This window comes from Manis pentadactyla, chromosome 4 (genome assembly GCF_030020395.1).
Source record: "Manis pentadactyla isolate mManPen7 chromosome 4, mManPen7.hap1, whole genome shotgun sequence".
Lineage (NCBI taxonomy): Eukaryota > Metazoa > Chordata > Mammalia > Pholidota > Manidae > Manis > Manis pentadactyla.
The window spans coordinates 5,322,299-5,349,005 of record NC_080022.1 but is presented as its reverse complement, the minus strand read 5'-3'; the positions used below and the strand labels follow the sequence as shown (position 1 = coordinate 5,349,005).

General features: G+C 59.7%; 1 protein-coding gene across 9 annotated transcripts in view; it reads right to left on the bottom strand.

Moving 5' to 3' along the window:
- Positions 1 to 26,707, bottom strand: part of CAMTA1 (calmodulin binding transcription activator 1) — an 833,565-nt gene that overhangs the window by 64,172 nt on the left and 742,686 nt on the right. For all 9 annotated transcript variants that reach the window (XM_057499667.1, XM_036925330.2, XM_036925331.2 and 6 more), the window contains 4 exons: positions 23,282 to 23,422; positions 19,142 to 20,988; positions 14,141 to 14,267; positions 8,859 to 8,993 (listed from right to left, as the gene is read on the bottom strand). In XM_057499667.1, coding sequence (XP_057355650.1) covers positions 8,859 to 8,993; positions 14,141 to 14,267; positions 19,142 to 20,988; positions 23,282 to 23,422 — 2,250 coding nt within the window. The remainder of the gene's footprint in view (positions 1 to 8,858; positions 8,994 to 14,140; positions 14,268 to 19,141; positions 20,989 to 23,281; positions 23,423 to 26,707) is intronic.

The window sequence follows — 26,707 nt, the reverse complement described above, 5'->3', positions numbered from 1 at the left end:
GGAAGGGCTAAGGAAGCCAACCAAACTCTGGCCTGCACTGGCTGTTTCCCCAGCTTGCTGGACCCTCTGGGGTCCCAGCTTTGCCAAGAGGCCTTTCTTCAAGGCTATGCCTTTTGAAGCACAGCTGACCTGCACCCAAATGATGTGGTAGGACACTGGGAGTCCGCCACAAGTGACTGGAATGCTGGGGTATAACTGCCCCAGCAGGGCTGCCAGGCAGTCTTTTGGCCCATCGCAGGTTTCCTGCATTCCCGCAACAGCCAGTGGTGTGGGGCTGAGTGCTGTCCCCACAGGGTCTGACCCCCATATACTGTCTGGGGGTGAGTCACAGTTTGTTCTCACGCTGGGGCTTGCCTTTGGCTCCTGCACCCCAGTGGGGAGCAACTGGGAGGAGCCTGTCCCTGGGACTCAGAGCAGGTGCACGGTGTCCCTCTGAGCCTGGGGACACGGAAGCTGTTTCCCTGGGCCTGCAGACCTATCAGATGTTCTGCGGGGCCAACAGCAGAGCGCAAGGCAGGAAAGCAGGACTCACGTCCTTTGCTCCTGCTGTGCGGGGCGGGTGGAGGTGTGGGAGGCACGAGGCCTCCTGGGCCAGGGAGGTAGGTGTCGGAGGGGCTCCTGGCCTTTCCTGCCCCACCCCGGACTGGGGAAGGCCGCGGCTCCGAGCTCAGAGACAGGCTTGGCACCATCGTATCTGGAGTTTTCAGCCACTTTGCTGGGTTCTTCAAACTCACATCGCTCCCCTTGCCTTCGGATATTCCTACGGGCGGTTTCCTCTCCGGGAACGCTCTGCTTCTCCTCAGCCCCCTGCCGGCTCCTTTTCTGCTCGACACCCAAACACTGGGGGAGCCCGTGGCTGACCCTGCACCTTTGCCCTCCTGGTCTGCACTCTCCCAGTGGAGCAATCAGGTCGAGGCCCATGCCTTTAAGTCCCAGCCAGGAGTCGATGGCTCCTACATTTTGTCTCATTCTGGACCTCTCCTCGGCCTGCAGACTTTTGAATCCACTGTACACTTGATGGCCCTCGTGAGGCCATCAGCCAAAAATGACCAAAACCGAATTCTGGGCCCCCCTACCTCCCGAACTTGCTTCTTGTCTGAACCCCTCCATCTCAGGAAACGGTCCACTGCCCCGGCTGCTCCAGCCCCAACCCACCACTCTCCTCATCCTCCATGTGCAGATCAGCAGGACCCTGGACTCTATCTCCAAACATGCCCCAAGTGTGCCGCTTGGGGGTGCTTACTACCAGCCTCGGCAGACCCACCATCGTCTCTTGTGCTGAAGCAGGGGTGCCAGGGTGGTGTTCCTGAGAGTGGAGACACGGTTCATTCACCGGACAGCAGCCAGGGCAGGGAGTTGGGTGGGGGAGGTGTCTTGAAAACATAAAACCTGAGCAGGATGAAACCCCTGCTCCCTGGCTTGGCTGGCGCACCCCATGTGGCCTGGCCCCTGCTGGCTTCCCTGGCCTCTGCTCATTCGGCTGCTTTGTTCTGCTAGGCCACTGCGGCCTCTTCAACTCCTCCAACAGGGCAGACTTGTTCTTTCCCTGGGGACTTTGTTTTGGTTAACCCCTCTGTCTGGAATGTTCTTCCCATGATTGTAGCATGGCTGTCTCCTTCTTGTCATATCACCTCCCTATAGAGGCCTCCTCTGACCTCCACTCCCAGCCTAAAGCAGCCAACCTGGCCCCCTAGACAAGGCTATGCATTTTAAGGGCCCTGATATTCTCCTTTGTGAATTGTTGTCTTTCTCCCACACTGACTGGAATATCAACTCCACAAGAAAAATGGCTGTCTAGAGCCTAGAGCAGCCAGGAGATGCTTAGTAGATATTTACTGGATGATGGAACAGTGAATGGCCCTAGTGGGAGGATGCAAGGCCAGAAGACTGGGGAGGTTGTGTGAGATCACTGCAGCTGCGTTACGATGGGGGCACAGGGGATGGAGAGAGGTGGGGAGAGGCGGGGAGAAAACCACCAGGGTGGTGGTGGATGTCGGGGAGACGGTGAGCCGGAGGTCTCGGAAGGACTCCAGTTTTCTGGGGTGGGACAGTCCGCTGAGGTGGGCAACACCCGAGGAGATTGAGGGTCCGGAGCAGAAGAGGGCAACCAAAGGACAATGGCGAGTACTACCTGGGACATGCTGACTTGTTCAAGAGAAATCTGAGCAGAGCTGTCCTAGGGGCAGTTAGACGGCTGGTCTGGATCTGAGAACGGGTCAAAGAGAGGCACTATTGGTGCACCCTAACATTTCTATACCATCAAGGGAGTCCTGCATACGCCCCCAGGGAGAGTGGGCAGAGGAGAACAGGTGGCCTAGGAGACAGCACCCTATGGCCTGCTGGCCCGCATTCAGCAGGAGGACCTCAGCACCTCTGACCCCGCTGATGGCCCCCTTTCCCTTGGGAAGCCCTCTGACTCTGGGCTCTGTGCCTGTACCCTCTCCTGTGTCCCTCAGCTCCCCACCTGCTCCTAGTTAGTCTCCATCACCAGAGCCTCCTGGAATCTTGGTTTATGTGCAGGTAGGCCCCCTCCTGGGGACTCTCTTCTCCCTCTATCAGAATGTGGCCTCATCTGGACATAGGGTCTTTTTAATGAGTTAATTACAGATGTAACTAGATAAGATGAGTTCATACTAGATTGGGGTGGCCCTAATCCAATGATTGGTGTCCTATAAGAAGAAAAAATAGAGATGCAGAGACACACATAAGGGAAGATGCCACATAACCACGGAGGTAGAGATTGTAGGGATGTGGCCACCAGCCAAGGAACACGAAGGCCTGCCGGCAGCCGCTAAAAGCTGGAAGAGGCAGGAAGGACTCTCCCAATCGCCTTCAGAGTGTGGCCCTGCCCACACCTTGATTTTGGACCTGCAGCCTACAGAACTGTGACAGAATGCATTTATGCCTTAAGCCCAAGTTTGTGGTCACTGGCTATGGCAGCCCTAGGAAGCTAATGAAATGGTCCAGGACAGGTTGGTTGATACTGACCGCTGGAGGGTCTGAGCCTCCCACCTCCATGCCTGGGGAGGTGCCATCTGTCCCAGTGGTCTGGAAGCCAACCCTGCAAGAGCAGCTGCATCCTTCTGGGCTCTGGGGCTTCCTCCATGGATTTTACTTTGCTTCCTTCCCCAACAGCCAGGATGAAGATGCAGCTGCTGGGCATGCTCCTCAGTGCTGTTTCTCTGCAGGGCACTGCTTATCACTGCTGCAAGGAGGCGGGTGAAGCCCAGTCCCAAGGTGACCCACTCCCTGCCACACAGAGGAGCTCCAGGAAGATGTACTTGGTGTGGCCCGAGCCGCAAACAGCAGGAGATCACTTCCCCAGGAGGCATCTGGGAGTGGGCTCCTTGGTCTCTGGGTAAGAAGGCTAAGTGAAAACATTACCCCCCAGTCTGCAATGATGTGGCCCCCACAGAAAACAGAAAGCCTGATAAGCGGCATGTGTCTATCCTTTGGAGCAAGGCGCTGGCTGGGCAGGCTGCAGCTCAGAGAGTCTATGCCTGCCACTCAGCCTCAAGTTGCAGGTGTAAGACTGGGTCACATCAGCTTCTTGCACTGCTAGCCTGTCTCTCAGACCACAGCTACGCAAGGAAGCACCCAGAGACCCCTGTGCTAACCAGACCCCACTCCAGGCAATGCCAGAAGGCTCTTGGCAGGGCCCCTTCTCACTCGGGGAAGACCCCTGTGCCAGTGCTTCTCAAGCTTCTCCTGCAAGTGCTCCCAGAGGCAGGAGGGGGTGGGCCCTAGGGCACTGATTGGCTGTCATTCAAGGAGCTCTCTGAAGCTAAGACAATTTGCTGATGCTGTATGTCTTGAATTAAAAACTCCTATGAATTTTGTACTCTACTCTCTGAAACAAACTGTTTTACCAAAACAATGACATTCAAAAATATTTACAACAAAATCACCTAAACTTTGCTTCTCTCCACTACATCATCTGTAAAAGCGATATTCTGGGAATTTGTTCCCGTTTTCTCTATGGCTCTGTGCATGTTCTCCCGTGTGGACGGTTCAGCATCAGACGGTAGGCCCAGAGGAGGGTGACTGGGCAGTGGGCTGGGGCTCTGCCAGGGGGAGACGCCAGGCCAAGGGAAGCTGACACAGGCACACTCATCAGAAAGCCCTGGAGTGTCACCAGGAGAGGAAGAAAGCACCCAGAGGTTCTCTAGAGGCATCTCACAGCTGGGATGGCCTCCCCCGTTGCCACCAGCACCTGTGGTCCCTGGGGCAGGGTGTGGTCTTCCCCTGCTGGGTGGAGGCTGCTATGGGAAATCAGCATCCCTTGGGGAGAGTCAGGCGGGTCCTGGCCACATGCCAGGAACTGGCAGCTTGCAGCCAGGGCAGGGCTGGGGACCACCCAGCTCCGCGTCTTCCATCTATTAGCACAGAGGCTTTAGTCAGAGCAGAAGGCCCAACCAGGAGGCCACATCTTGCTTTTCCTTCTCAGTATCTCTTTAGAGGGGAGCAAGGATCTCGGTCTTCCCAGACGTCTAGCCTGGAGCCAGGCTGCCCCAGAGGTCAGCTTTCCAGATAACCTCCTCTGAGCCTGGTGAGCTGGAGGGGCAGGCTGCTCAGAGGTGTCCACCATGCCCTGAGGCTTCCTACACAGGAAGCAAGCACCTGGATGATGAGGTGTGAGCTCCAGTCCCTGTACCCACTCTGAAGTGACAAAGTCCCTCCCCCACCCGAGGGTCAGCAGGAAACCTGCCCAGGTGGCTGGCTGGCTGAGCCCAAGGAAGTGGCATCTGTGCCTCACTCCAATCCTCTCAGCCAAGCAGGAGGCTCAGCTGCCAGAGAAGTAATTGAAAATAGAGTCTAAGTATAAGCAGCTTAGTGGGGATCCCAGAAGGCAGCCAGTGGGGTGGAGGTGGGGACAGGGGACCCTGGGTCTATCTGGTCTTGGGGAGAATCCGCTGGCTACAAGAGAACAGGAACCTAGAAGTTCCACTCATCTTCTCTTCCAGGGACAGGGGTCACTTAAAGTTGTCCAGGAATGCCTGGCCAGAGCCTCGGTGTCAAACAACCTAGGTTTATCTGCCTCCCAGACACAGGCACAGGAGACAGTCTCAACAGAAAGCACATCCTCTCCTGCTCAGCCCAGCCCTGCTGTTTGTGTCCACAGGATCATACAGGCAGAAATGACATTTCCCAGTGTTCCTCTGTGTAAACCTGTCTCCAGGGTAAACCTGCTGCCTAACTGCCTCTAGCCTGGAAGAGGTCCCACCCATCCCCAAATGCATGGCTGGCCTGGCCGAACCACTATGGGGCTTTGGGTAAATGGCCTGGGCCCAGGTCTGGGGAAATTGGTTCTGAACCTTCGGGGGAAGGAATGGTTAGCACTGTAGTTCCCTGAGGACCTTGGCCAAAGTTTCCATGCCCTTGGGCCCTTGCTGCCCCCTCTCCCTGGGATACCCCTTCCCATCCCTCTTAGCCTGGCTGATGCCTGGTCAGGCTTGAAGTCTCAGCAGGCGGGTCACTTCCTCCGTGAAGTCTTCCTGACTGCTGAGCTGGGTTAAGCTCTCTGGATGTGTCCTGTAGGCACTCATTGATTCATTCACGTGTGCATTCATATGACAAACATGTACTGTTGCCTCCAACCTGCCAGCTTGTGTTAGGCAGTGGGGATCCAGGCAGACAAGGCTGAGGGGTGTGGGAAGGGAGAGAAAGCCCACGGAGTTGGGAAAAGGCGCTGCAGCTCGGGGGACCCATTGGGCTGCGCTCTCCAAGGTCGGCCGAGTGGGCTGGATGGCGGCGGCAGCTCCCCCTCCTCCCCCTATCCCCACGCTTTGTCTTTGCCTGGAGAGCTGCGCCCAGCTGAGATTTGGGGGACGATCGCCCCCCACGCGGCTGAGCTGCTCAGACAAAGGCTTCGCCAGGGACAAAGGCTGAGCCACGGCGGCTGCGCACCTGCGCCCCCCACCGCGCCTTCAGTCTGGCGAACACAACCTTTCTAAAAACCAAATGAAGGCAAAAATTGTCTTCCCCGGGCATTTCTCCTCCCCTGGGCTGGGGGAAAGGGGTAAAGGGCGCCCCGAGATTGAGGGCAGGGCGACGGGTGAGGGGACGCGGAAGGGCCCGCCGCCAGAGTCCGCAGGACGCGAGCGCGCGGCTCCCTCGGCACAGCCTGCTGATTCCCGCAGGGCCGGGCCCGGCCGGCCTGCCAGGCGCCCCGCCTCACCGCAGTTCGGGCGGGCGCGGGGCACGGCGTTGCCGGCGGGCCGGCACAGGGCCCTGCATTGCAGCTGCGCCGGAGCAGGGGCGGGCGTGCATGCCTACGTGTGCACGCGTGTGCACGCGCGCGTGTGTGTGTGTGTGTGCACGCGCGCCGCCCGGCCGCTGCGCCCCAGTTTGCTCGGCGCCGCAGTCCCCTCGGCCCCTCCGCTCTGCACCGCACCCCTCCTGCGCGCCGAAGCGCGCGCGTCTCCACCTTTCCGCAGCGCTGCTGGAGAATTTGCCCAGTAGCCATGGGGGCGGAAGGGGCTGAGCGTAGGAGCCGCAGAGACCCGCGGGGAGAGGAGTGGCAGGGAGGGCTTCCGACAGCTTAGTCATGCAGCGTCTTCCCCGACACTAGGTTCACTGTCAGGCCCCGCCCCCGGTTGGCCAGAGGCCCGGGACCCCCACCCTCTGGGCTGTCCCGGCTGTCCCCTTTGCACTGGGCAGATTATGCCCCTGGCGCTGTGACCGCAGTTCTGTCCCCTCCTTCCCCACCACAGTTATTTATCAGGCTGGTGAAAGGCTGGGAACACGATTTGGGTGGATAAGGCACTTGTGTTCAGTTAGGGAAAAAAGAACACGGAGGGGGAAGTTTCATTCCTGGCCCGGGTCGGGGCGGGGTCTCTGGGTTCCTCCGCCCTGGCCACACTTCCCCTCCCCTCATCTGAAAGGACACCTGGCCAGGAAGGGATTCACTGGGTCCTTCAGGGTCCCAGTCTGCTCTCTATAGGAGGGTGACCCTATCATGTCCCATCGCCGACTCCGGTCATTTCTCCCGCATGTTCGGACTGGGGCTGGGGGATGCGTATTGCAACTGGAGGCGCAGGGAGAGGTCAGAGTCCCAAGTCCCCAGGGAGGGGCTGCTGGGGGACTGGTGCCCAGCTTGGCCTGTTGCCAGATGGGGCCTGGGATGGCCAGGACTAAGGGAGTTCGTCATGAAGCGGTTAAGGAGCTTCCCCTCCTGGTGGTCTCTCTCTCCCAGCATCCTCCCCTATGGGCAACCTCCTGGCACAACCTGCTCTTGGGGCTTCCCGGCGCCAGCTGATACTTCCTGCTCCGAGGTACTGCCTGGTTGAGACTTGGCCCTCTGAAAGGCTCCATCTCTCAGGAAGGTCCTATACTGGTTGCAGCATCCTTCAGTCTACCCTGGTGAGATGACCTGGTCACTCAGGCAGAGTGACCTGCAGAGTTCCCTGCTCTGTTTCCCATTTGTTCTGCAAAACTGAAACCGGATTTCCTGAACCAGAGCCCCTGGTAGGCCTGCCCTTCTCTGTTACATCCTGCAGGTCATCGTCACAGCTCCGGCTGGCTCCAGCCTTGGCCAGGGTAGCTGCCAAGGCCAGCCTGGTGCTCCAAGGCAGCCACTGCCAGGGTGCAGATGCCTGCTGACCCAAAGCCGCCTCTGGGTCACCAAAGCTCAGAGGGTTTGGTGGCCAGGGCAGCTGCCAGGCACCCTGTCACCGCTGGGGCTGGGGCTCGAATGAGGCTGAGGTTTGCACACTGGGTGGCTCAGGAAAGTGGCCCAGTGGACATAGCCAAGCCCAGAAATCCTCTAGCAGCCAGCAACAAGGGGAAGTCTGAGTGGTGAGAAGGCAAAGGGCTGCTGCCAGGATGGGGCACTGAAGGCACTGACCCCTGCAGAGGGCCCTGGGTTAGGTTAGCCATGACCCTATACCTCAGGCTGGGGAGGTCTCCAGCAAGGTACCTTAAGCCTGGCACCTCTGTGGGCTGCCCTGATACTGAGGTCGTGTGCAGCCATCACCCCCACTCCCTCCTGGTGCACAGAGCGGACCATCAGCTCAACCCCAAGGCCGACCCTCGGGCATGCCCAGACCTGGAAGGGCAGCCTCTGACCTTAGCCTCCCCCAGCTGTCCTTGGCAGCTTTTCTCTGCAGAACTCTGGTGCCCCAGAAGGAGTGGGCTGCCACTCAGCAGCCCCTCTTACAAGGCCAGCACCTCTCAGAGCCCCATCCTTGGCCAGCAGGTCCTGTCTCCTCCCTTGGAGCCTATTGGGGCTCCCTGGCCCTCCACCTTCACCCACGGCCATGAACTTGGGCTTGTTTCAGATGTTCTATAAGGCAGAAGCTAAAGTAAAAACAGTCTAGAAGTAGGGGGTGACAGGCATTAGAGGGCTTCCATGAGGAGGTTTGCTTCATTATCCCTAAGAGGCAGAAGCACTCAACACAACAGCCCCACTGACCGGGCCTTGGACCCAGAAAGAAGCCCAGCCTGAGTGGCCTTCCCCAGGGTGGCACAGTGCTTTTGTCTGTCTGAGGCTCAGGGCTTGGTGGTGGCCTCTAGGAGCTCTCTCTGCTTCCAGGACGTGCTGGAAACAGCCCCAGGGGGGCCTCAGAGTGCAGGAGGCTTGCTGCCTGGCGCCTGTTGAGAGATGGGCTGCCCAGCAACTCAAGGGCTTATCTGGCTACTCAGGTCCCCATGGCAGGAGTGGCAGCCACAGGCCCAAGCCCACGTATTTCATTCTGTCCCTGGGAGAGACAGAGATAAAGGGTGGAAACTCAGTTGGTTCTCCTGTGGTGGAGGCTTTGGTCCCGAACAGAAGTTAGAAAATCTGGATGCTTCCTCCTCAGGAAACAGGTCCCCAAGTTTCCCTCTTCCTGGCAAGGTTCCCTGAACGCTGTTCTTACCGTCCAATGACAGCCAGTCGTGCTGGGAGGAAGGGAGCGTGGGCAGGGCCCGAGCTTTGTATTCAAACACCACTGAGTTGGAGATGATCTGGTTGTTGAAGGCAACTTGTAGGGTCACAAGACCAGTGTCATGGGCTGAAAACAAAAGAAAGAGAGGTCAGGGCAGGGGTTGGGACGGGCCCCCTTCAGCCTGATGTACCACACAGGACCGGGGCACCCCTCTCCACTGCCCTCCCCGGGAGTCTCAACCTCCTTCCTTGAGGAACCTCCTTGGGATCCCAGAGCCAGCAAGGTGCCCGGTGATGGCTCCCCTATTGTAACTGCCCCTTTGCTCCTCTGCTCCTTGGGGAGAGCAGTGCCTGGGAGCTTGGTACAGATCTGCTGAATGAACAAATGAATGAATGGCCCCCACCCGACCCTGCGGCTGGCTGTCCTGTCGCCTCATCCCACCCATCCCAGGCGGGGTCGGGTACAGGGTTTGCTTCAGACTCCTTTGTGCTTATTTCTGTTTCACCCTTCGCTACAGGCTTGTCCTGACTCACTCAGCATGGCCTTCCACAAATTGTCAGGAATTCTGCCTCCCTGCTGACAGCATGAGCTTTGGCTGTGCCCACTGCTCTGGGCCCAGGGGTGCTGAGCTAAGGGTGCTGCCAGGAAGCCTGCACCTCCCTCCAATGCCTGGACAGTAAGGTTTGGGAAGGCAGACCCTTGTGGGTCTCAGTAGCTGTTCTGGCCCCAGCACAGGGTTCAGAGAGGAAGACTCCAGCCCTGGAGAGGCTTCATTTCTGGAGACCAGGCTGCTGCGTGGCTCCTGCTGAAACCCTGGGGGATGTGACCCACAGAAGTGGCCAGGGCCTGTGTGACTGTGCAGGCGGCTCCTCCCTCCACTGGGTCTTGTTCCTCAGCAGACCTCAGGGCGGTGTGCTCTCTGCCCTGCTTTTCTGGAATGCCAGGTGGTGCCCAGGGCCTCCCTAGGACAGATTTCCAGGGAGGACCTACACGGGCATCGTATTACTATTTGGGCTCTTGGTTTTCAGAAGCTTACAGACTCTAGGAAGCCGTCCAAGTCAGCTGCTCCCAGGGGCAGAGTACAGCTCCGGCTTCCTTCCAAGGACGACTGGTGCAGACCTGACTTCCCGTGGGTGAACCTACTCATTGACCTGTGGCCTCCATGCCAGACGAATGCCTTGTGTCATTGTGCCCAGAGCAGGTCTTCAGGAAGTCATTGCCTGAGGGGACCCTGTGCTCTACACCCTGGTCCCTCGGCTCCAGACCACAAGCAGAATCAGCCGGTTCCATGGTGGGTGGAGGTCCCATAGGATCTTCTGCGGGGGATCTCCGGGCAGAGATCCCGTCAGACTCTCCCGAGGCTCCAGCAGTGTCCCAGGGGGCAGACCTCCAAGTCTGTGGCCGCTCACCTTCCCAGCAGGAAGGAATGGTGGTCAGCAGCCCCCACCTGGGGCCCCCTCAGTTAGCCCCTGGGGAGCTCAAAGCTTCTCTGTAGCAGGCATTCCAGCCGGAGAGTCCCCTGAACTCTGCCCTTCTCGGACCATCTCCTGGCACTCGCATGCCTGTAGGGATGCTGGGTGGTGGCAGGTTCAAAGGCACCCCGTTCTCAGAGAGACGGGGCCGAGAGGACTTGCATCGTCCCCAGGTCCCAGGCCTGCTGCCCGGCTCCTGCACGACCATCACACAGGAAGCTTCCTTGGTCTTCCCTGTCCTGGCCACTTCCCCTCTCTCCGTCCTCGGTCCACCCCCTTCCCTCCACATCCCCTGCCACTTCTCTAGCCCAAGCCGCTATTGCTTCTTGCCTAGGCTCCCAAATTAGCCTCCTTCTGAGGGCAGCCTCAGCACACCTGAGGCCTACGTGCTCCTGCTGGGATGGCACCGAGGGAGCCCTCCTTATGCCAGGGAAGACGGCCCTGCTGCCTGCCTTCTGGGGCTCCTTGCATCTGTTCTTCCTCCTTACAGTCCCTTCTCTCCCACACACTAGGATCATCTTTCAAGGACATAATTTAGGTCAAGTCCCCACCCCCATCCCCTAAACTAATGTCTTTGCATTGCAGGTAAAACCAAATCAAACTCCTTCCCATGACCTACAAGTCTGGACATGATTTGGTCCCTGCCATCTTCTTCAACTCCCCACCCCCTTTATGTTCCTCCAACTGGCCAAACCTCTTCCTGTTGCAGGGCCTTTGCACTTCCTTTGCCCTCGGCCTGAATATAAGCTCTGTGAAAGCTGGGATGGAGAGAGCTTGGATTGCCCATTGCCAAGGTCAGTGCCTGGCATGTTTTGGCCCCTTGATAGCCATTGGTTGAATGAACTGCTTCAAAAAACAGTGGTTTACTCATTTGGAATTTCATCGTTTGCCTTGAGCAGCCTCCTCGGGGGCTGCCTGGCTGGCCAAGTTTTCTTGGTGGTGGGTTCCTCTCTCCTGTCCTGAGCTGGTTACCTTTCCTAAGTCTCCAGTCCTCCTCGCCCACCAGCTCACCCCGAGCTCGGTGCCCTGACTTAATGGTCTCCCTCCTGACCTCGGAGCACTCCTGGAATCCTGTAGCAGGCAGACTTATGCCTGTGTGTCTTCCGTGACCCCTGATGGTGAGGGAGCTGTCCAGAAGCGCTGTGTTCTTGGTCAGGGCTGTATCCTCATCCATTTTGCCTGTCTCCTCATCTGTCATGCCCCAGGCCAGGGGCACTGGCCACTTGCACTCCCTGCGCTCCTCACACCCCCATTCCTTGTGCCCTCTCCTCCCATGTCAATCTCAGCTACTAAGTGAGCTCATGTTCACTGGCCTCGAGCCCTTCTTTTTGGTGAGGCCAGTTTGGTTCTTCAAGATCAACTCCAGGTTCCCTGAGCCTTTGGGAGACCCAGGAAAGAGGTCTCTGAGCGGCCAGTATCATCCTCCAGGGCACTGGTTTATCTGCATGACTTCCTCCTCCCTGCGAGCTCCTTGGAGTCAGGGTTAGGGCGAGGGGCTGGGTCTTATGCTCTGCTCCATTCCACACGCCTACCAGGGCCTGGCAAATGACCTGATGAATGGAGGAATGAATGAATGACTGTGTGCCTGCATCCAGTGCAGACTTACAGAGGGCCATGTTTCAACTGGGCCTCAAGGCAGAGATGTCTGAAGGAGACCCCTCCCTGCAGTTAGTTATAGTGCCCTGGGGGCAGGGCCCTGCTCTCTGTCTGCCAGAGTATATGGCTTCCCGATCCTGGGCCAAGACACAGTGTATTAGAGGAGCCTGAACCACCTGGAGATGGTGGCCCAGGCAGATACTCCCGCCGGCTCTAGGGACCCAGGAGTGCTCTGGGGCCAGGCGAACTGCCCTGGTCCCAGCTCCCTAACCCCACTGGATAGAGTGCAAGGCCCTGCTCCTGGAGCACCTTCACAAACAGAGCACCTGGGCCAGGTGCTTCATGGACCTTCTTTCATCTCATGCTCTTGCCCACCTGGCAGCTGCTTTTTAGAGGTGTAGAAACTGGGGCCCAGAAATGTCCACCACCAGGCTAAACTCACCAGATGGAAGCTGGCTGATTTGGGGTGTGCTGGGGTGTGACTAATGCAGCACCCAGGATTCGCCAGGTCCTGGCCTGGGACGTCATCCAGAGGGCATGCAAAGGCCAGTCTTTTTTTTGGACGGGTCAGATAACTCAGGACAGGCAAGGTCTGGGTCCTCAGCCAGGCAAGCACCAGGTACAGGAAGTGGCATCTATTTATAGACCAGGCAAGTGCTGTTCTAGCAGCGGTGGGGCGATAAGCGGACGGTTTAATAACACGCTGCCCTCTCCCCCTGGCCTGCGGGGGATGAGGGGGTGGCTGCATTAGCTGCATGCAGCCCTGAGCTGTGCTGGGCTGACCCAGCCTGGGCTGGCATCTGGGCTGGTTGTGCTCCAGGCTGAGCAGGGCTTCCAGGAGCAAAGGGGCTGAGTGGGTATTCTGGTGGAGGCAGGCCAATAGGTGGGCTCCCTGGGATATTCGTGGTGAAATAGGCTCTGGGTTCACATGGAGGCTGAGTACGTGAGCCCAGCCCTGGAGCATTCCACTCTGGTGGGCTGCGGGGAGATGGACAGCCCCAGGAGGAATGTCACGTGAGCTCAGGAGCTCTGGCTGGGGGCATGGCATCAGGGGAGGCAGACAGCGGGGGCTGCCTGAGGCTCAAGCTGGACCACCCCAGGCGGAACCTGGCACCACCTGCCCGGAGGACCCCCAGCCGACCGTCTGCGACTCCTAGCCCTCCACAGGGAGCGTCTCTCTCCTTTTGTAGGCCCCCTGCTTCAGATGACATGGGGTGGGGACTCCGCCCTCATCACCCCCACCTCCCTCTCCGTTCACTGCCTGGGCAGGCTGGACAGCCGTCCTGGAGCTACTTATGCATGGTGAGGGGTCAGTCAAGGGGTCTTCCCAACACCTGCCCGGGCTCTAGAAAATGAGTTCTAGAAACAGATTCTTTCCCAAACACCTATCTTCTTGTGATGTGCAGGCACTTCTCGAGCCCTGGGCACATGGTGACCAAGGAAGACAAACCCTGCCCTCATGGAGACGACAGGCCAGTGGGAAGGTAGAAAGGCTAGAGGTCAAGGACAAGTAGGCCAGACAGGGGTAGCTAGCTAAGCCCATGATGAAGCCATGAGGAAGGGCGGGAGGGAGAAGGTCAGAGCCACAGAGCCACACAGAGGGCCTCCTGCCCTTGACACCAGAGGCAAATTATGTGCGTGTGCCTTTTCCTGGGCACAGGACAGATGCCCTTAGACTCTCAGGAGTTGTGCAGATTATTCTCAGTTTGACCCTCCCCTACCCTGCTGCCCTCCCTGGTCTGCTCTGTGTCCAGGGGGCCTGGCCCTGTGGACCGCTTGGCTGAGCTCTCTTGTTCTTGTGGCTGCTGGTTGGCCTGGGCGGCGGGAGGCCTGGGTGGCAGGAGAGAAGCCTGCCTCATTGCTCTGACCCCAGATGCAGCTCCTGTCAGCCCTCTGCCTGGCCACCTCTCAGTTCCAGTAACTTCTCAGGCTGGGGGTGGTTGGAGCTCCCTGCTGTGGCCCGTCCTGGGGGTGTCAGCCTGGCTTACTGATTATCTAAAGAGTCCCTCATCACGTTCTCTTCAAAATCCCAGCAGAGCATGCTGCCTGTCTGACACAGCGCCCGTGAGCCCCAACAAATGGCGTAATAGCTGAATCTGGACCCATTCCTTGACATCTGGGGAAACTGGGGCCCAGAGTAATGACACGACTTGCCCATAGGCACCTTGGCTGGCTCTGCACCCTGCCGGGAGGCAGCCTCCTCACCTGGACAGTAGCAGCGCAGGACCCCGGGCTGAATCAAGGATGCAGGCACTGAGATCTGGTCAAACAGGCAGCTGTAGTTATTGCTGGCTTCTTGCCACGGGCCTGTGATGAGAACCTTCACTCCTCCCTAGGGGAACAGAGATGAGCAGAAACAAGGGTGAGCCGCAGAGGGAGGGGCAGGGGGTGCAGGCCTTGGAGGCTGCACTGCTCAGACGGTGGTCTGCATCCTCACCCCCTGTGCCTGCTGAATGTGCAGATATCCCATTCCAAAGCGCCCTGACTTCTGAGAACCTCTGTATCGGGACTGCAGCAGAAGGAGGGGGCCCGCAGCTCTCTTCCGTTTGGTCCTTCAGGGGACCCCACATGCTCCATGCCTTCCTCAGCGGGCACCCAGCATGGCAGCTGGCCTTCTGATCCCTGACCCTCTCCTATATAACTTTCAGTTTCAGGCAGAAGGGAGCCATTTTTCCAACCTTTTCAGCTCATGATGCACCAGAGAACTGGCCAGGAGGGGGCCCCCAGGAGGAGGTGGGTGGGTGGGGAACGGGCTTTGTCATCTGCTTGTGGACAGATTGAGGGCTTGAGTGTCAACCCCAGATGGGAAGCTCTGGTGGGGAAATGAGGATAGACCCAGGATCACAGGGGTATGATGGGGACAGCAGAGAGGGGCAGGCAGGAGAGGGGGCATTGTGAAGAAGGTGATGAGACAGACAACAGAAATAGACAAATGGGGAAGGGGGCTCAGAGGCTGCCCTGGGCTTACAGCTGGGGGCTGGGACAGGGTGGGACTGAGCATGGCCCCTGCCTCCTTGCTGAGCCACTGAGGGCATTTGTCTGTGCCCCTGTGCACATGAATAGCACACACATGTTCTGATGCATTTCAGCCTGGCTGGGGCCACTCCAATGGTGGGGCTTGGGTGGCCTTGCTCAGCTGAACAGGAGAGACTCCACCCCCCAAGGACCCAGATGCTGGGGAGCAAGGGAGAGGTCTGCCGGGACCAGTCGGGGTACCACAGAGTGAGGAAGGCAGCTTTCTGTCCCGGTACCCCGGGCAGTCCAGCTTCATGGCCATTGTCCCCTCTTAGTGACACTCCCTGCACTCTAGCATCCAACGGATGTGGGCAATGACATGTAGATGCTGTGCCCGGAGCCCAGGCAGTGGGGGGAGGCCCGTCCTCCGGGTGCTGGCCTCTCTGACTCTCTTCTGGCAGGCCCACCTGGGGCCCTCCCCAGCAAGGGGCTGATTGCCGCAGGACAGGGTGGAGAGCGCCACCTCGTGTCCAGGTTGCAGACAACCGAGGGGAGAGCCTGCTTGAGACCCGGAGGTGGGGCGGGATGAGGCGCAAGGCCTGAGGCCCTCCGACCCGGCCTCCCCAGGCCAGAGAGGCCAGACCCCAGCTCTCTAGCTGCTGCCCCACGCCAGCCGGACACTCTTTCCTCCCCAGTCCCCCATTCTTGGGTGGCCTCTTCTTGGCGCTGGTCCATCCCTGCCCTGGAGGGACCGCCCCCTGACCCCCACCCCCCAGCTTCAATACTGGGCTTGCTCCTGAGGCTTCCAAAACATTCCTGGAGCCCAAACCTGTCTCAGACCTGGCAGGAGAGAGTGTTTTCAGGGATGAAGTGGGAGTGGCTCCCCTGGGCCTGCAGGCATCCACTCGTGCTCTTGAGTGGGCCTTCCTCTGGGCTAGGATGGCTTCGGGGAAGTCACTTTACTCCAGGCAACCACAGTCTGGGGGCAGTGGAGAGCGCTGGGGACTGGGAGCCAGAGCAGGAGGCCTGCCCCTGCCTCTTGGTAGCTGGTTGCTCTCAGGCAAATAGCTCAGCCTCTCTGGTGGCATTTAATCTCTAGGGGCCCTTCTGGCCTTGACATTCCTTGGTTTTGATATGCGACCCCATAGGGAGATTTGGAGCTCGCCTGGAGCAGTGAGGCTGAGGCTGGCATCCTTGCCAACCGGCTGGGAGGGGGTGCCTGGCTGGGAGGTGTGCTGCATGGCATCGACAGACCCTGGCTTTGGGATGTCCAGGGGCACCCGAGGCCAGCTTAGGGCCTGATCCTCCCTGGATCTTGGGAAGTGGAAAGGAGTGGCTTCAAAAGGCCACAGACAGTTACTGTGTGAGAGAAAAGGAAAGAAATAATAACCAATCAACAGCTGCTAGCAGGGGCGCTCGGGCTGCTGTGAGGAACAAAGGGCTGCAGAAATCACTGGAGAGCAGCAGGGCCTCCAGGGAGACCGCTGCAGGATGGGCTCAGCACCCATCACTTCGGGGGGACGGTTCCCATGGCAATGCTCGCCCAGCTGCGCTGAACCAGGCGTGACGCAGGCACCTGACAGCTCTAATTGCAGCCTCCCCTGCCTGGTGCCACAAGAGTGTCAGTGGAGGGAGGTGACGCAGATGGGTTCAGGGGAGGGGAAGGGAGCAACGAATGCCATCCGAGGGCTCTGTACCCTGGGAGTCCTAAGATGAAGGACCCAGATTTCTGACATACTTAGGGCAGATCCTGGGGCCCAAGGGCACCTCCAGTGCGTGTTGGTGACCAGCTACAGCTGAAAGTGAAGAAGTAGACAGAGCATAGGAGAAATGGGAGCAGGCCATGGGAGGGAGGGACACGCTGAGAAGAGACAGCAGGGTGGCCCCAGTCTTCGCACTCCTGCAAAATGGGTATCTGGGTCCCACACTGAATTTTAGAGCTGCGTGAAGGCGCTGGGCTCCTGTTTGGCCAGACCTCATAGTCAGACTAGGAAGCATCCCAGCCTGTGTTTCCTGCTCTGTGTCTTTCTCAGCAGAGCCGGGCTAGACCTGAGCTCCCGATGTGGTCGGCAAACAGGTCTCTTGCCAGCAGAGCAAGGGAGAAGGGGCGGGGCAAGCACAGCAGCTGGGGGCTGCAAGGGCCCACGGGCGGCAGCAGCAGGTGCTGCCTCCTGCAGGGGACCCAGGAGGGGGAGGCCTCTGCTGCTGGACTGGGGACCGTGGGGGCCTGGCTGAGAGAGGACGGCACGGAGCAAGTGGCTGGTGAGAGCTACTGGGGCCTCTGCAGAGGCCTCACCAGGTGGCCACCGGGCTCCCAAAGAACCAGCTGGGTGGCATCTGTGCATTTTACAAATCAAATTCAACATGAGCTGCTTTTGTTTCTGGGTAGCTGGAAGCATCCAGGGTCCCGGAAAACCAGGGTGAGAGCTCTCAGACCATTGCTTTCCCGTTCTTGCGCTGCCCTCGCGTGGTGAGCTGCTGAACTGACGTTCTCCGAGGGAAGTTCCGGGATCCGCCGGGTTATTGTACAGAACGGAGGACCAGGCCTGCCCGGGGAGCATCGCTAGTGCCTACAGGCCCGAGGCGGCTGGGGTGCAGGCCGGGATCCATCCCAGGGGCCCGCGCACACGGCATGAGGCCAGAAGGAGGGCCCCTACTCTCACCTCCCAGCGCCCGGGGGACTCTGGCTCCAGGGAGCCCCTAAGAGTCCTGAGGGCCAATCTCCCAGGCCTTTGGGCTTGCAGGGCCTCCAGGCCACCCCTCTCAGCCAGTTATGGATGAGGGTACTGAGGCCAAGGAGCTAGGTGCGCCAAGTCTGACCTCACTACACTCCCCCAAGTAACTCTCCGAATTGTTCTCTTAAGCCCTTGGGGGGTAAGCCTCTGGGCGGAGCTGAGCCTTCACCCAGGGGATCCAGTTAGAGGGGCTGCAGGGGGGGCCGGGGACGTGATGTGGCAGGTGCATGAAAATGTGGCTGGGCTCAGTGTTGCTCATGCCATCACACTGAGCCACACCCAGGAGTGTCCCCCGAGACACGCTCTCCACCTTGGGGCCACTCTGTATCCTTCACAAGGGCTCAAGGGAGACACGGAGGCAGAGACTGGCTCAGAGAAGTACTTCACTTCCCAGGACACCCCGTTAGTCCAGTCCCCACTTGGGATGAATCCCAGGGAGCCCCTGCCAGTACCTGGGCCTGGACGGAACACAGGCTTGAGCTAGCACGCTGCCCTGCCCAGGCCTGGAGACCTTTTGTGGGGTCTGTATTCCACCTATGAGAGCCTGTGAGATTCAGGGTCCTTCAGGAGCACCTCTCCTTTGGAGTCCTGGGAAGCAGCCCCCACTTTAGTATGGAGGGGACGTGGCAGACACCAAGGGAGCCATGGGCAGCCACCTCTTGGGGGAGGAAGTGCTGATTTGGGCCCCACGGAGAATGTGCTGCTCCTAAGCACCTGGCAGGAGGGCTGCAAGGACCCAGGGAGCCTGCCCAGTGGGCTTCACGGCATAGGGAAGCTCATGCCTCTGCCCCCTTCCGAGGCCATTCTACTTCCAAGAAAAAGCAAAGGTTTCTTCCTTAAACACTTGTGCCACATGGCAAGACCTGAGTTTTCCTGTGATCTTGGGCTTTGAAGCAATACTTCTTCATTTCAGATCTCAGCCCGTGGGAACTGAGACAGCTGGGTGAGGTGGGGCACAGGTGGACGGTCTCGGGTCGTATGATATGCTTTTGATTTTGTAGAGGCCAGACTTACCTAAGAAAATTTCATGGATAACTATTCAGAAGTTGTCCCCTCCCCTCAGGTGGATGCCAGTGTGTTTGTTTCTGTTCTGGGTTGTTTAGAGAAGAAAATAGCAATGGATACAGGTGATCTATGGTGCTGGTATTTGAATGTGCTTTTTAAGCAGCCTTAGGACCCTTTTTCAGAAAACAAACAAACAAACCAAAACCCAACATAGGTGGAATCTTAACACACCAGCCTGGCAACAGCGGGCTGTTCTGGCTGGAGCAGGGAGGACCACCTTGTTCCCAGGGGACCCCTGACTTTAAAGCTACTTGCTCCAGTGAAGTCTGAGAACCACTGCTTGAGAGAGGCAGAGGTGATCCAAGCAGTGGCAGCAGAGGGAGGGGACAATTTGGTAGGATCCAGAGCTTCATCAAAGGGGCTGCCACATGCAAATGGGCTTCCTTTAGCTGCGTGCTGGTGGGTGGGCAGGTGAGGTGGTGGTGGTGGTGGTGGGGCAACAGCTGCTTACCTCTGGGTAAGACCACTCTGGGGAGTAGTCGGTCACCATGAATACCCGTCCACTCTGCTGCAACATCCCCAGGGTGCCCTGGGCTGAGGCAGCCGAGACCACCTCAGCGACGTGCATGTAGGCCATGGTGCCGGCCCCGCCCTCAGCACTGCTCAGCTGCAGGCTCCCCTGCTGGGGACTGCAGCAGGGCACGCACATCTCCGCCTGGGCGAAGGGGGCACGGGCCCCGTCTTCCGACTGCGCGAGCGCTGCACTGTCCCCTGACACCAGCTGGTGCCCATAGATGGTGCCACTGCCCCCCTCCACAGAGATGAAGTCATTGATCAGGTCAGAGAACTGGTTGCTGAAGGAGATGTCAAAGTGGTCCAGGCTGAGCTCCATGTTGGAGGCATTGCCCAGGCCAGGCTGGGCCACGGGGTAGAGTCCCTGCACCACATTGCCCGGGAGGATGGGGACACCGCCAGCGCTGCGGATCACCCCGGTGGTCTCGGGCTGCAGGTAGTGCTCAGAGCTACAAGCCTGTAGCTCCCCAGACTTGATCAGGCCCTCGCCCCCTTCGGCCACCTGTGAGGTCTCCATGGTGACCTCCCCTTCTGCCGCCATGGCCTGAAAATTGGCCTGGAACTGCATGAGGTGGAGGGAGGAGGTGGACTCGATCCGCGTCTCCACGTGGCCGCTGCAGGAACTGGTTTGCGACGAGGCCTCTGTTTTCACCGTGGGCATCACAAAGCTGCCCCCAGAGTCACTCAGGCTGCTGTGGGCGTTCTGCTCAATGGGGAGGGGCTTGCTGGCATCCTGCAGGAAGAAGCTTGGGGAGGGGGTCTGGTGGATGTGGGGGCTGTGGCCTGTCTGGCTGAAGCTGGACGTGTAGTCCTTGTTGGAGTCTATTGCACTGAAGTCCATCTGCTCCAGGGTGGTGCTGGGACTCAGGCCACCGCCCGACGGCAGGAGGCTGGAGCCGGCGGTCAGGGTGAGGGAGCTGGAGGCTGCAGCGGCTGCGGAGGAGGAGTACGCTTCTTTGGCCATCTGCTGCTCGAAAGAGGTGTCCTCGGTTTTAATCTCCTTGGTGAGGACCGTGGTGAAGCTGAAGCCCCTCTCCACTGGTGGCGAGTGCCGGACATTGGTGCTGACCATCTCGGCTTTCAGGCCTCCGCCTCCGTACGTCTGGCCCTGCTTTGGGTTATTGAGGAAACAGTCGGGGTCAAAGTTCATGGTGGTTTCTGGAATCTTCCGGCCACCATCAAGGGTGGTGGAGAGGACCAGCTCTTCAGACACGTTGGTGGGCAGCATCGACAGGCTTTCCGAGCTGCCCGTGGAGGGGAAGGCGAACTTGTGGCCGTCAGAACTCACAGCCAGGACGAGGCCCTGAGAGGCGTCCGGTGAGAGGAGGTGGTGGTTGGGGCCGGCGGTGGGGGACATGGTGTACACAGCCTCGTTGGTGACCTCAGACATGAACACTGCAGCACTCTGGGACAAGCCCCCCATCACGGAGGCCACCGCCATGCTGGACACGCCTGTGACCACGGGGCTGTCCGCCATATCTGGGTCGCTGTTGAGCCCGCTGCTGATGGACACGGGGGAGCTCTGGGTGGTGTCGGGGACCTCCACCTGGTTGGTGGAGGAGACCTCGGTGCTGTTCTGATGCAGCAGCACGGGCTTGGCCACCTTGCCGTTCCTCTTCTCGCGGCCGGAGCCCTTGCTGTGGCTGTGCTCGTGCTTGCCCTCCGACACGTCATTGTGCTGCACCTCCGAATGGCTCCCGCACCCACCTGTCCGTGGCTCCACTTTTGGCGAGATGATACGGTGTTTGGCACTGTTACACTTGTGGTGCACACTGCTGCCGGCTCCTGCAGAGATTAGAAGCACAACGTGCATGCACACACACACGTTCACAAGCACACACACGCGCACGCACACACGCAGAGAGAGAGTCAGAGCCAGGGCAGGGTGGATCCCATCTCTGAGCAGTAAGGGCCTGGCGAGGTCCAGCCTGGGAATCCAGGCCGGCCACTGAACCCCGGAGGCCGGGGTGTAACACGCTCAGAGGCCCACTCACCCCAAGCCCCAGGGCACTCCCGAGCCCTAAGTAACCATCCTCCAGAGTGGGTGGCTTTTCCCTTGACAAGGTTTTCAAACAACGCTAACAGTGCCCTGGTGCACAGGCTGTCAGGAGGGAGAAGGTGGAGAGGTTGTCCCCAGGAAAATCCTTTCTACCCTGAGAGGCAGACACTCTTCACAGGCGTGGCTCTTGCTGGCCAGAGGGGCTCCGCCCAGGATGGTAGTCACGTCCCTCTCCCCTTCCAAGCGTTCCATACCGTTCAGACTGTGCAGGGTTTCAGGAAGCCCTGCTCCTCCTGGTGGCCCAGTGGGGAGCCACCCTGGACTGGGAGCCGCCCTGGGACCGGGAGCTGCCCTGGGAACCGCCCTGGACTGGGAACCGCCCTGGGAGCCGCCCTGGGAGCCGCCCTGGGACCGGGAACCGCCCTGGGAACCGCCCTGGACTGGGATCCGCCCTGGGATCCGCCCTGGGACTGGGAGCCGCCCTGGGATCCGCCCTGGGACTGGGAACCGCCCTGGACTGGGAGCCGCCCTGGACTGGGAACCGCCCTGGGACCGGGAGCCGCCCTGGGAACCGCCCTGGGAGCCGCCCTGGGACTGGGAACCGCCCTGGGACTGGGAGCCGCCCTGGACTGGGAACCGCCCTGGACTGGGAACTGCCCTGGGAGCCGTCCTGGACTGGGATCCGCCCTGGACTGGGAACCGCCCTGGACTGGGAACCGCCCTGGGACCGGGAGCCGCCCTGGGAACCGCCCTGGGAGCCACCCTGGGAACCGCCCTGGACTGGGAGCCGCCCTGGGACTGGGAACCGCCCTGGGAACCGCCCTGGGACTGGGAGCCGCCCTGAGATCCGCCCTGGGACTGGGAACCGCCCTGGGACTGGGAGCCGTCCTGGACTGGGAACCGCCCTGGACTGGGAACTGCCCTGGGAGCCGTCCTGGACTGGGATCCGCCCTGGGACTGGGAGCCGCCCTGGGAACCGCCCTAGGACTGGGAGACGCCCTGGACTGGGAACCGCCCTAGGACTGGGAGACGCCCTGGGAACCGCCCTGGACTGGGAGCCGCTCTGGGACTGGGAGCCGCCCTGGACTGGGAACCGCCCTGGGACCCGCCCTGGGACTGGGAGCGGGAGGTTGGGGGAAGAACAGTGCACTCTCTGGATTAGCTCTCAGGCCCAGGATCAAAGAAGGTTCTAGACTTTGCTCCAGAAACAGAAATGCTTCCTCCCCACTCCCACTTGGCCAGCCTGGGCTTGTCTTCAGTTCTTTGTGGGGCAAAAGCCATCTAAGCAAGGACCCAAGCAAGGAAAAAGCCCTAAACCTGCAGTTGAGGGGCAGAGAAGAAAGAGCCTCAGGCGCCGAGCATTTCTAGCCTTGGCCAGGGCCCTGCCCCCAGGGCTGCTGCACCAGGCTGATGGCTTCTCTCTCCCACCCGGTCATTATTTTCATTCCACCTGATAAGGGTCACTTTGCTTTTGATAAAAGGGTGAATTCTCCCCTGATCCTGTTACAGCCTCGCCACCAAGATTCCTAAATGCATAAAAACTTCGCAGAGAAGTGACATGACCCTCTAATGGAAATACCTAATTAAGGCAGCCAGGGGAGTGGAGAATGCACATTTCAAAGAGCAAATACCATTATCAGAAAAGGAGACGCATTAGGACGGAGAGCACGGGACACTTTATATTCTTGGAGGAGACAGAGGTTAAAGAAAGAGCTTTAGCCTGAGTGGCCCCACTGACTCGCGGCTCGTGTCCCAGGAAGCCCATGGGACCCAGTGCCCGTGGACCAGGGCCTCCTGCTGACGGCGCCCTAGACAGCGCGCCTGCACTGGAACGGAGGCCTAGGGCCCAACCCTGGGCACCCCCAGCTCTGCCTCCCCCGTGCCGAGAGGCAGTCGCCTCTGGAGACCTCTTTCTCCTGCCCAACGTGGGCAGGCGAGGGCGTGAGTCTGTCCGGTGCTCCACTGGCCCCTCTCCCGTCACTGGACACCACGCCATCCCTGAGGGGGAGGAGAGCCACGCCTGCTGCCCGTGGGGACCTCTGCCCGCTGCGCCCACCTGCCCACAGGAGCCCTGCTCACCCAAGCTGCCAGCGCAGAGGCAGTTGTGGGTCCGCGGCTGCGGCTTGGTCTGGTGGCTGTCGAGGATCTGCTGCACCAGCTGCTCCACCGAGAAGCCCGAGCTGCTGTTCCCGTTACTGCAGGTCCACTTGATGCCGTGAACTGGGGGACAGAGGCAGAGGGCAGTCAGAGGCCGCGGCGGCAAGGGAGGTGCTGCGGGGAGGGGGCCCTGGGGAGGGGGAAGGGGAGGGCCAGGCTGCCCTGCCGGACCCCCACGCGCCCCGGGAGCCCCTCCTCTCCTCCTGCTCCCCTCCCCTCCCTGTGGCAGCCGGCCAGGGGACCGCCCAGAGGTTTGCTCTTGCTTCCTCGAAGTCCAAGTGCACCAGGGTGGTGCTAGGGGTCCTGGAGTGGAAAAGAGTGAGAGCGATGGCTGGGAAGGAGCGGATGGCAGGCTGAGGCCTCCCGCCCGGGTGGGGCAGCATGGAGGGCAGCCAGGGGCCGGGCACGGGGGTGGCTGCCCAACCCTGACCAGGACGCTTAAGCTTCCCGCTGACTGGCCACCTGGACAGCTGCCCTGGGGCTTTGGCTCGACCCTCCTGGACCCTAGACCTCCGCTGTCCCTGGTGTTTGGGGGCAGGGACCAGAGAGGCCGAGGGGATGGGAGCTGGACGTCTAAAATAAACTGACTTGCCCACTGAGTGTCTTGGCCCAGTGAGATTCATGTCTGCTCCCTCCATTGTCCGTTCTCAGCTGCAGGGGGACCTGGCCGAGAGGTGGCTAAGCCCTGGGCTGCTATGTCGGGCGCGCGGCCCAGCCCGGCTCTCTCTGGTGGCTCTGGGGGGGCTGGGTTCCAGGAGCAGTGAATCCACAGTCCTGGAGCTGGAGCCAATGCCCAGGGCTTCACGACAGACCCAGGTCTCTGTGAAGGGGGACGGTGGAAGCAGGTGGTCTGGGGGGAGCAGGTGACAGGGTCATGCCAGGGGGAGGCCAGTGGCTTTGCCAATGAGAGTGATTTCCCCTCTCCTTCCTCTGAGCTTCTCTCACGTGGACTCTGGGGAGGGACGGGCACAATCGCAGGCCTGCCCCTGTTCTGTGAGGGGCTCCAGGATGCAGGCGCACAAGGAGACAGTCTACACAGCGGGCAGCAGCTGGGTCAGCTTCAGACTTCACTTGCGGGATGTATTTGGTCGTCTCTAAACCTCTCTGAGCCTCAGTTTCCTCATCTGTAAAATGGGTGGCCAGGAGGGACCCTGATCTACCTGCCTGGCACTTCCCATGTACCCAACAAAGAGTAACTGTTGTCATAACCATTAATGGTGAGGATGCTGACAGTGGCCATGACAGCAGCGATGGCAGTGAGGGCGACGCGCAGCACACAGTGCTGGCCCTGCCCTCCGGCTTGGCTGACCTGCGGGACCTGGGCCTCGGGACAGGGCAGAGCTCGTGGCGGGCCTCCATCTCGGGCCGCGGTTCCTTGCCAGTGCCTTTTTGGAGAATGTCAGTTGTTTGTCCACAAAACCCCATACGTGAGGGCCGTGATCTGTCTGGAATCCCTCTTAGGTGCTGCCCTCTGCCCCTGTGCTCTGCCCCGGGCGTCCCCTCCATTCTGAGGAGGCTCCTCCAGATGCCTTCTGGGCTCTGCCCCCTGCAGCTTCGCCAGCATCAGGGCCTGTGGCCCTGCTCCCAGGGCGTCCTGGGTTCTGGTGGGTCATCCAGAGGGGTGGGGGGTCGCTGAGAGGCTTCTCCCCTGAGCTAGCTCGACTGCCTGGGCTTGGAGTTACGTGTGCCTGTTCAGACGGCTCTGTGACGGACACATGCAGGGGGCAGGATTTCCACTCCACCTTTCTGTAGGTGGGCAGTGCCTCTGCCTTGGGATCCCCAGGGAATTCTCTGACGGCCCCAGGAGGCCTGTGTTCCTGCTGGCTCAGGCCCACCTTGGCCACAGCAGCTGGAAGGAAGTCCCAGGCCAGGGGTTTGCAAACCTCATCATAGCTATGGAGCCCTTTTCTCAAATAAACCTCTCCTTGGAAATCCAGTACAGAAATAACAGCAGAAGGGCCCTGGCTGGGGCGGAGGTGAGGGCCAGGGCCCACTGGCCTGTCCCTGTGCCCAGACGCCCCTGACTGAGAACGTTTTCCAGACTTCTCGTTTGAAAGCCTTGAAAACAGAGACTGGGAGGCCAGAGGGCAGGACTGGAGAACCACTCCCCTTGTACTGCCGTGCACACAGATGGCCTGTCCCAGTCACCCCTGCCCCAGCCCGGAGATTCTGATGTCTTATCTGGGGGTGCCCAGGCTTGACGCTCCTCAGGACTTCCTTACATAGTCAGGATGATGACCTCAGGGCTCTGTCCTGAGCCTAATTCTGCAGGTGCTGGAGTTCTGGGAGCAGAAACACCTGCAGAGCTCATCTACCTGTGGGTTACCTGAGCAGCCGCTCACTGAGGAACCAGATGGGGTGTTCTCAGGCAAAACCCCGTGAGTCTGAACTCGGCTCTCTGGAGAGGCGAGCTGTGCTCAGGGCAGCCCCAACCTTGGGATTCTGGGGGCATGGCCACACCCCACCAAAGGTGTCAGGTCTTGGGGTGGGTGGGCTTGCTAATCTCCTGAGTGGCAGCCTCCTCTGCTGGAGTCTCTGGCATTTCTGGCCAGGGCCCCTCTCTGCGCTGACACGCGTCACTCAGACTGGTGTTCTCCAGCCCCCATGGGGGTGCGGCTACTGCATTCTTTCTGCCTCTTGCTCTCCTCCTTATGCTGTGAAGGTTATAAAATGAAAATCCAGTGAAGGGTGACAGATTGCAAACAGAGAATTTCTGGATGCTTAATGCAAATCACCTCCTGAATGGCACATCCCATACGCAGATTGCCTCCCTCCCCCTCTGGTGGGGGCGGGGAGAGAAGCCCCTTCCTCCAAGGTGGTGAGTGGTTAATACTGAATATCAAATACTATCAAGACGGCTTTTAACATGTCACGCTTTGCTTCCTGACACGTAATGAATCAGCGGGAAAGGAGATTTCTACAGGGAAGAGAACGCTTCGCGGAAGGAAGGTTATTAAACATGCACACTGACCGGCCCTTCCCCTGCCCCCCACTCCTTTGTAAAAGTGGCAAAGGGAAACTGCATTAAAATACACTGGATGAAATGTAAGGTCGTGACCTGGGGTAGGGAGGAGGGCACAGAAGGAAAAAAGGGAATTCCCAGAAAAATAACCCGCTGGTGGCTTTGAGTCCCATCTGTCCTCTCTGTCCTGGGGATCTGATCTCAGTGGAGGGCACTGGGCTGCTCATTCCCAGGCCATAGTCAGTCACCTTGCTGGGGAGGATGTCCTGGGTGTTCCCGCCCAGCTTATGTCGAATCCCAGGCAGAGGGGACTTTCTCCAGCTCGCCCTGCCTGGGGCCGGGGCCGTGGTCCCTGGGATGCTCAGGTGCTGGAGAGAAAGCCGCAT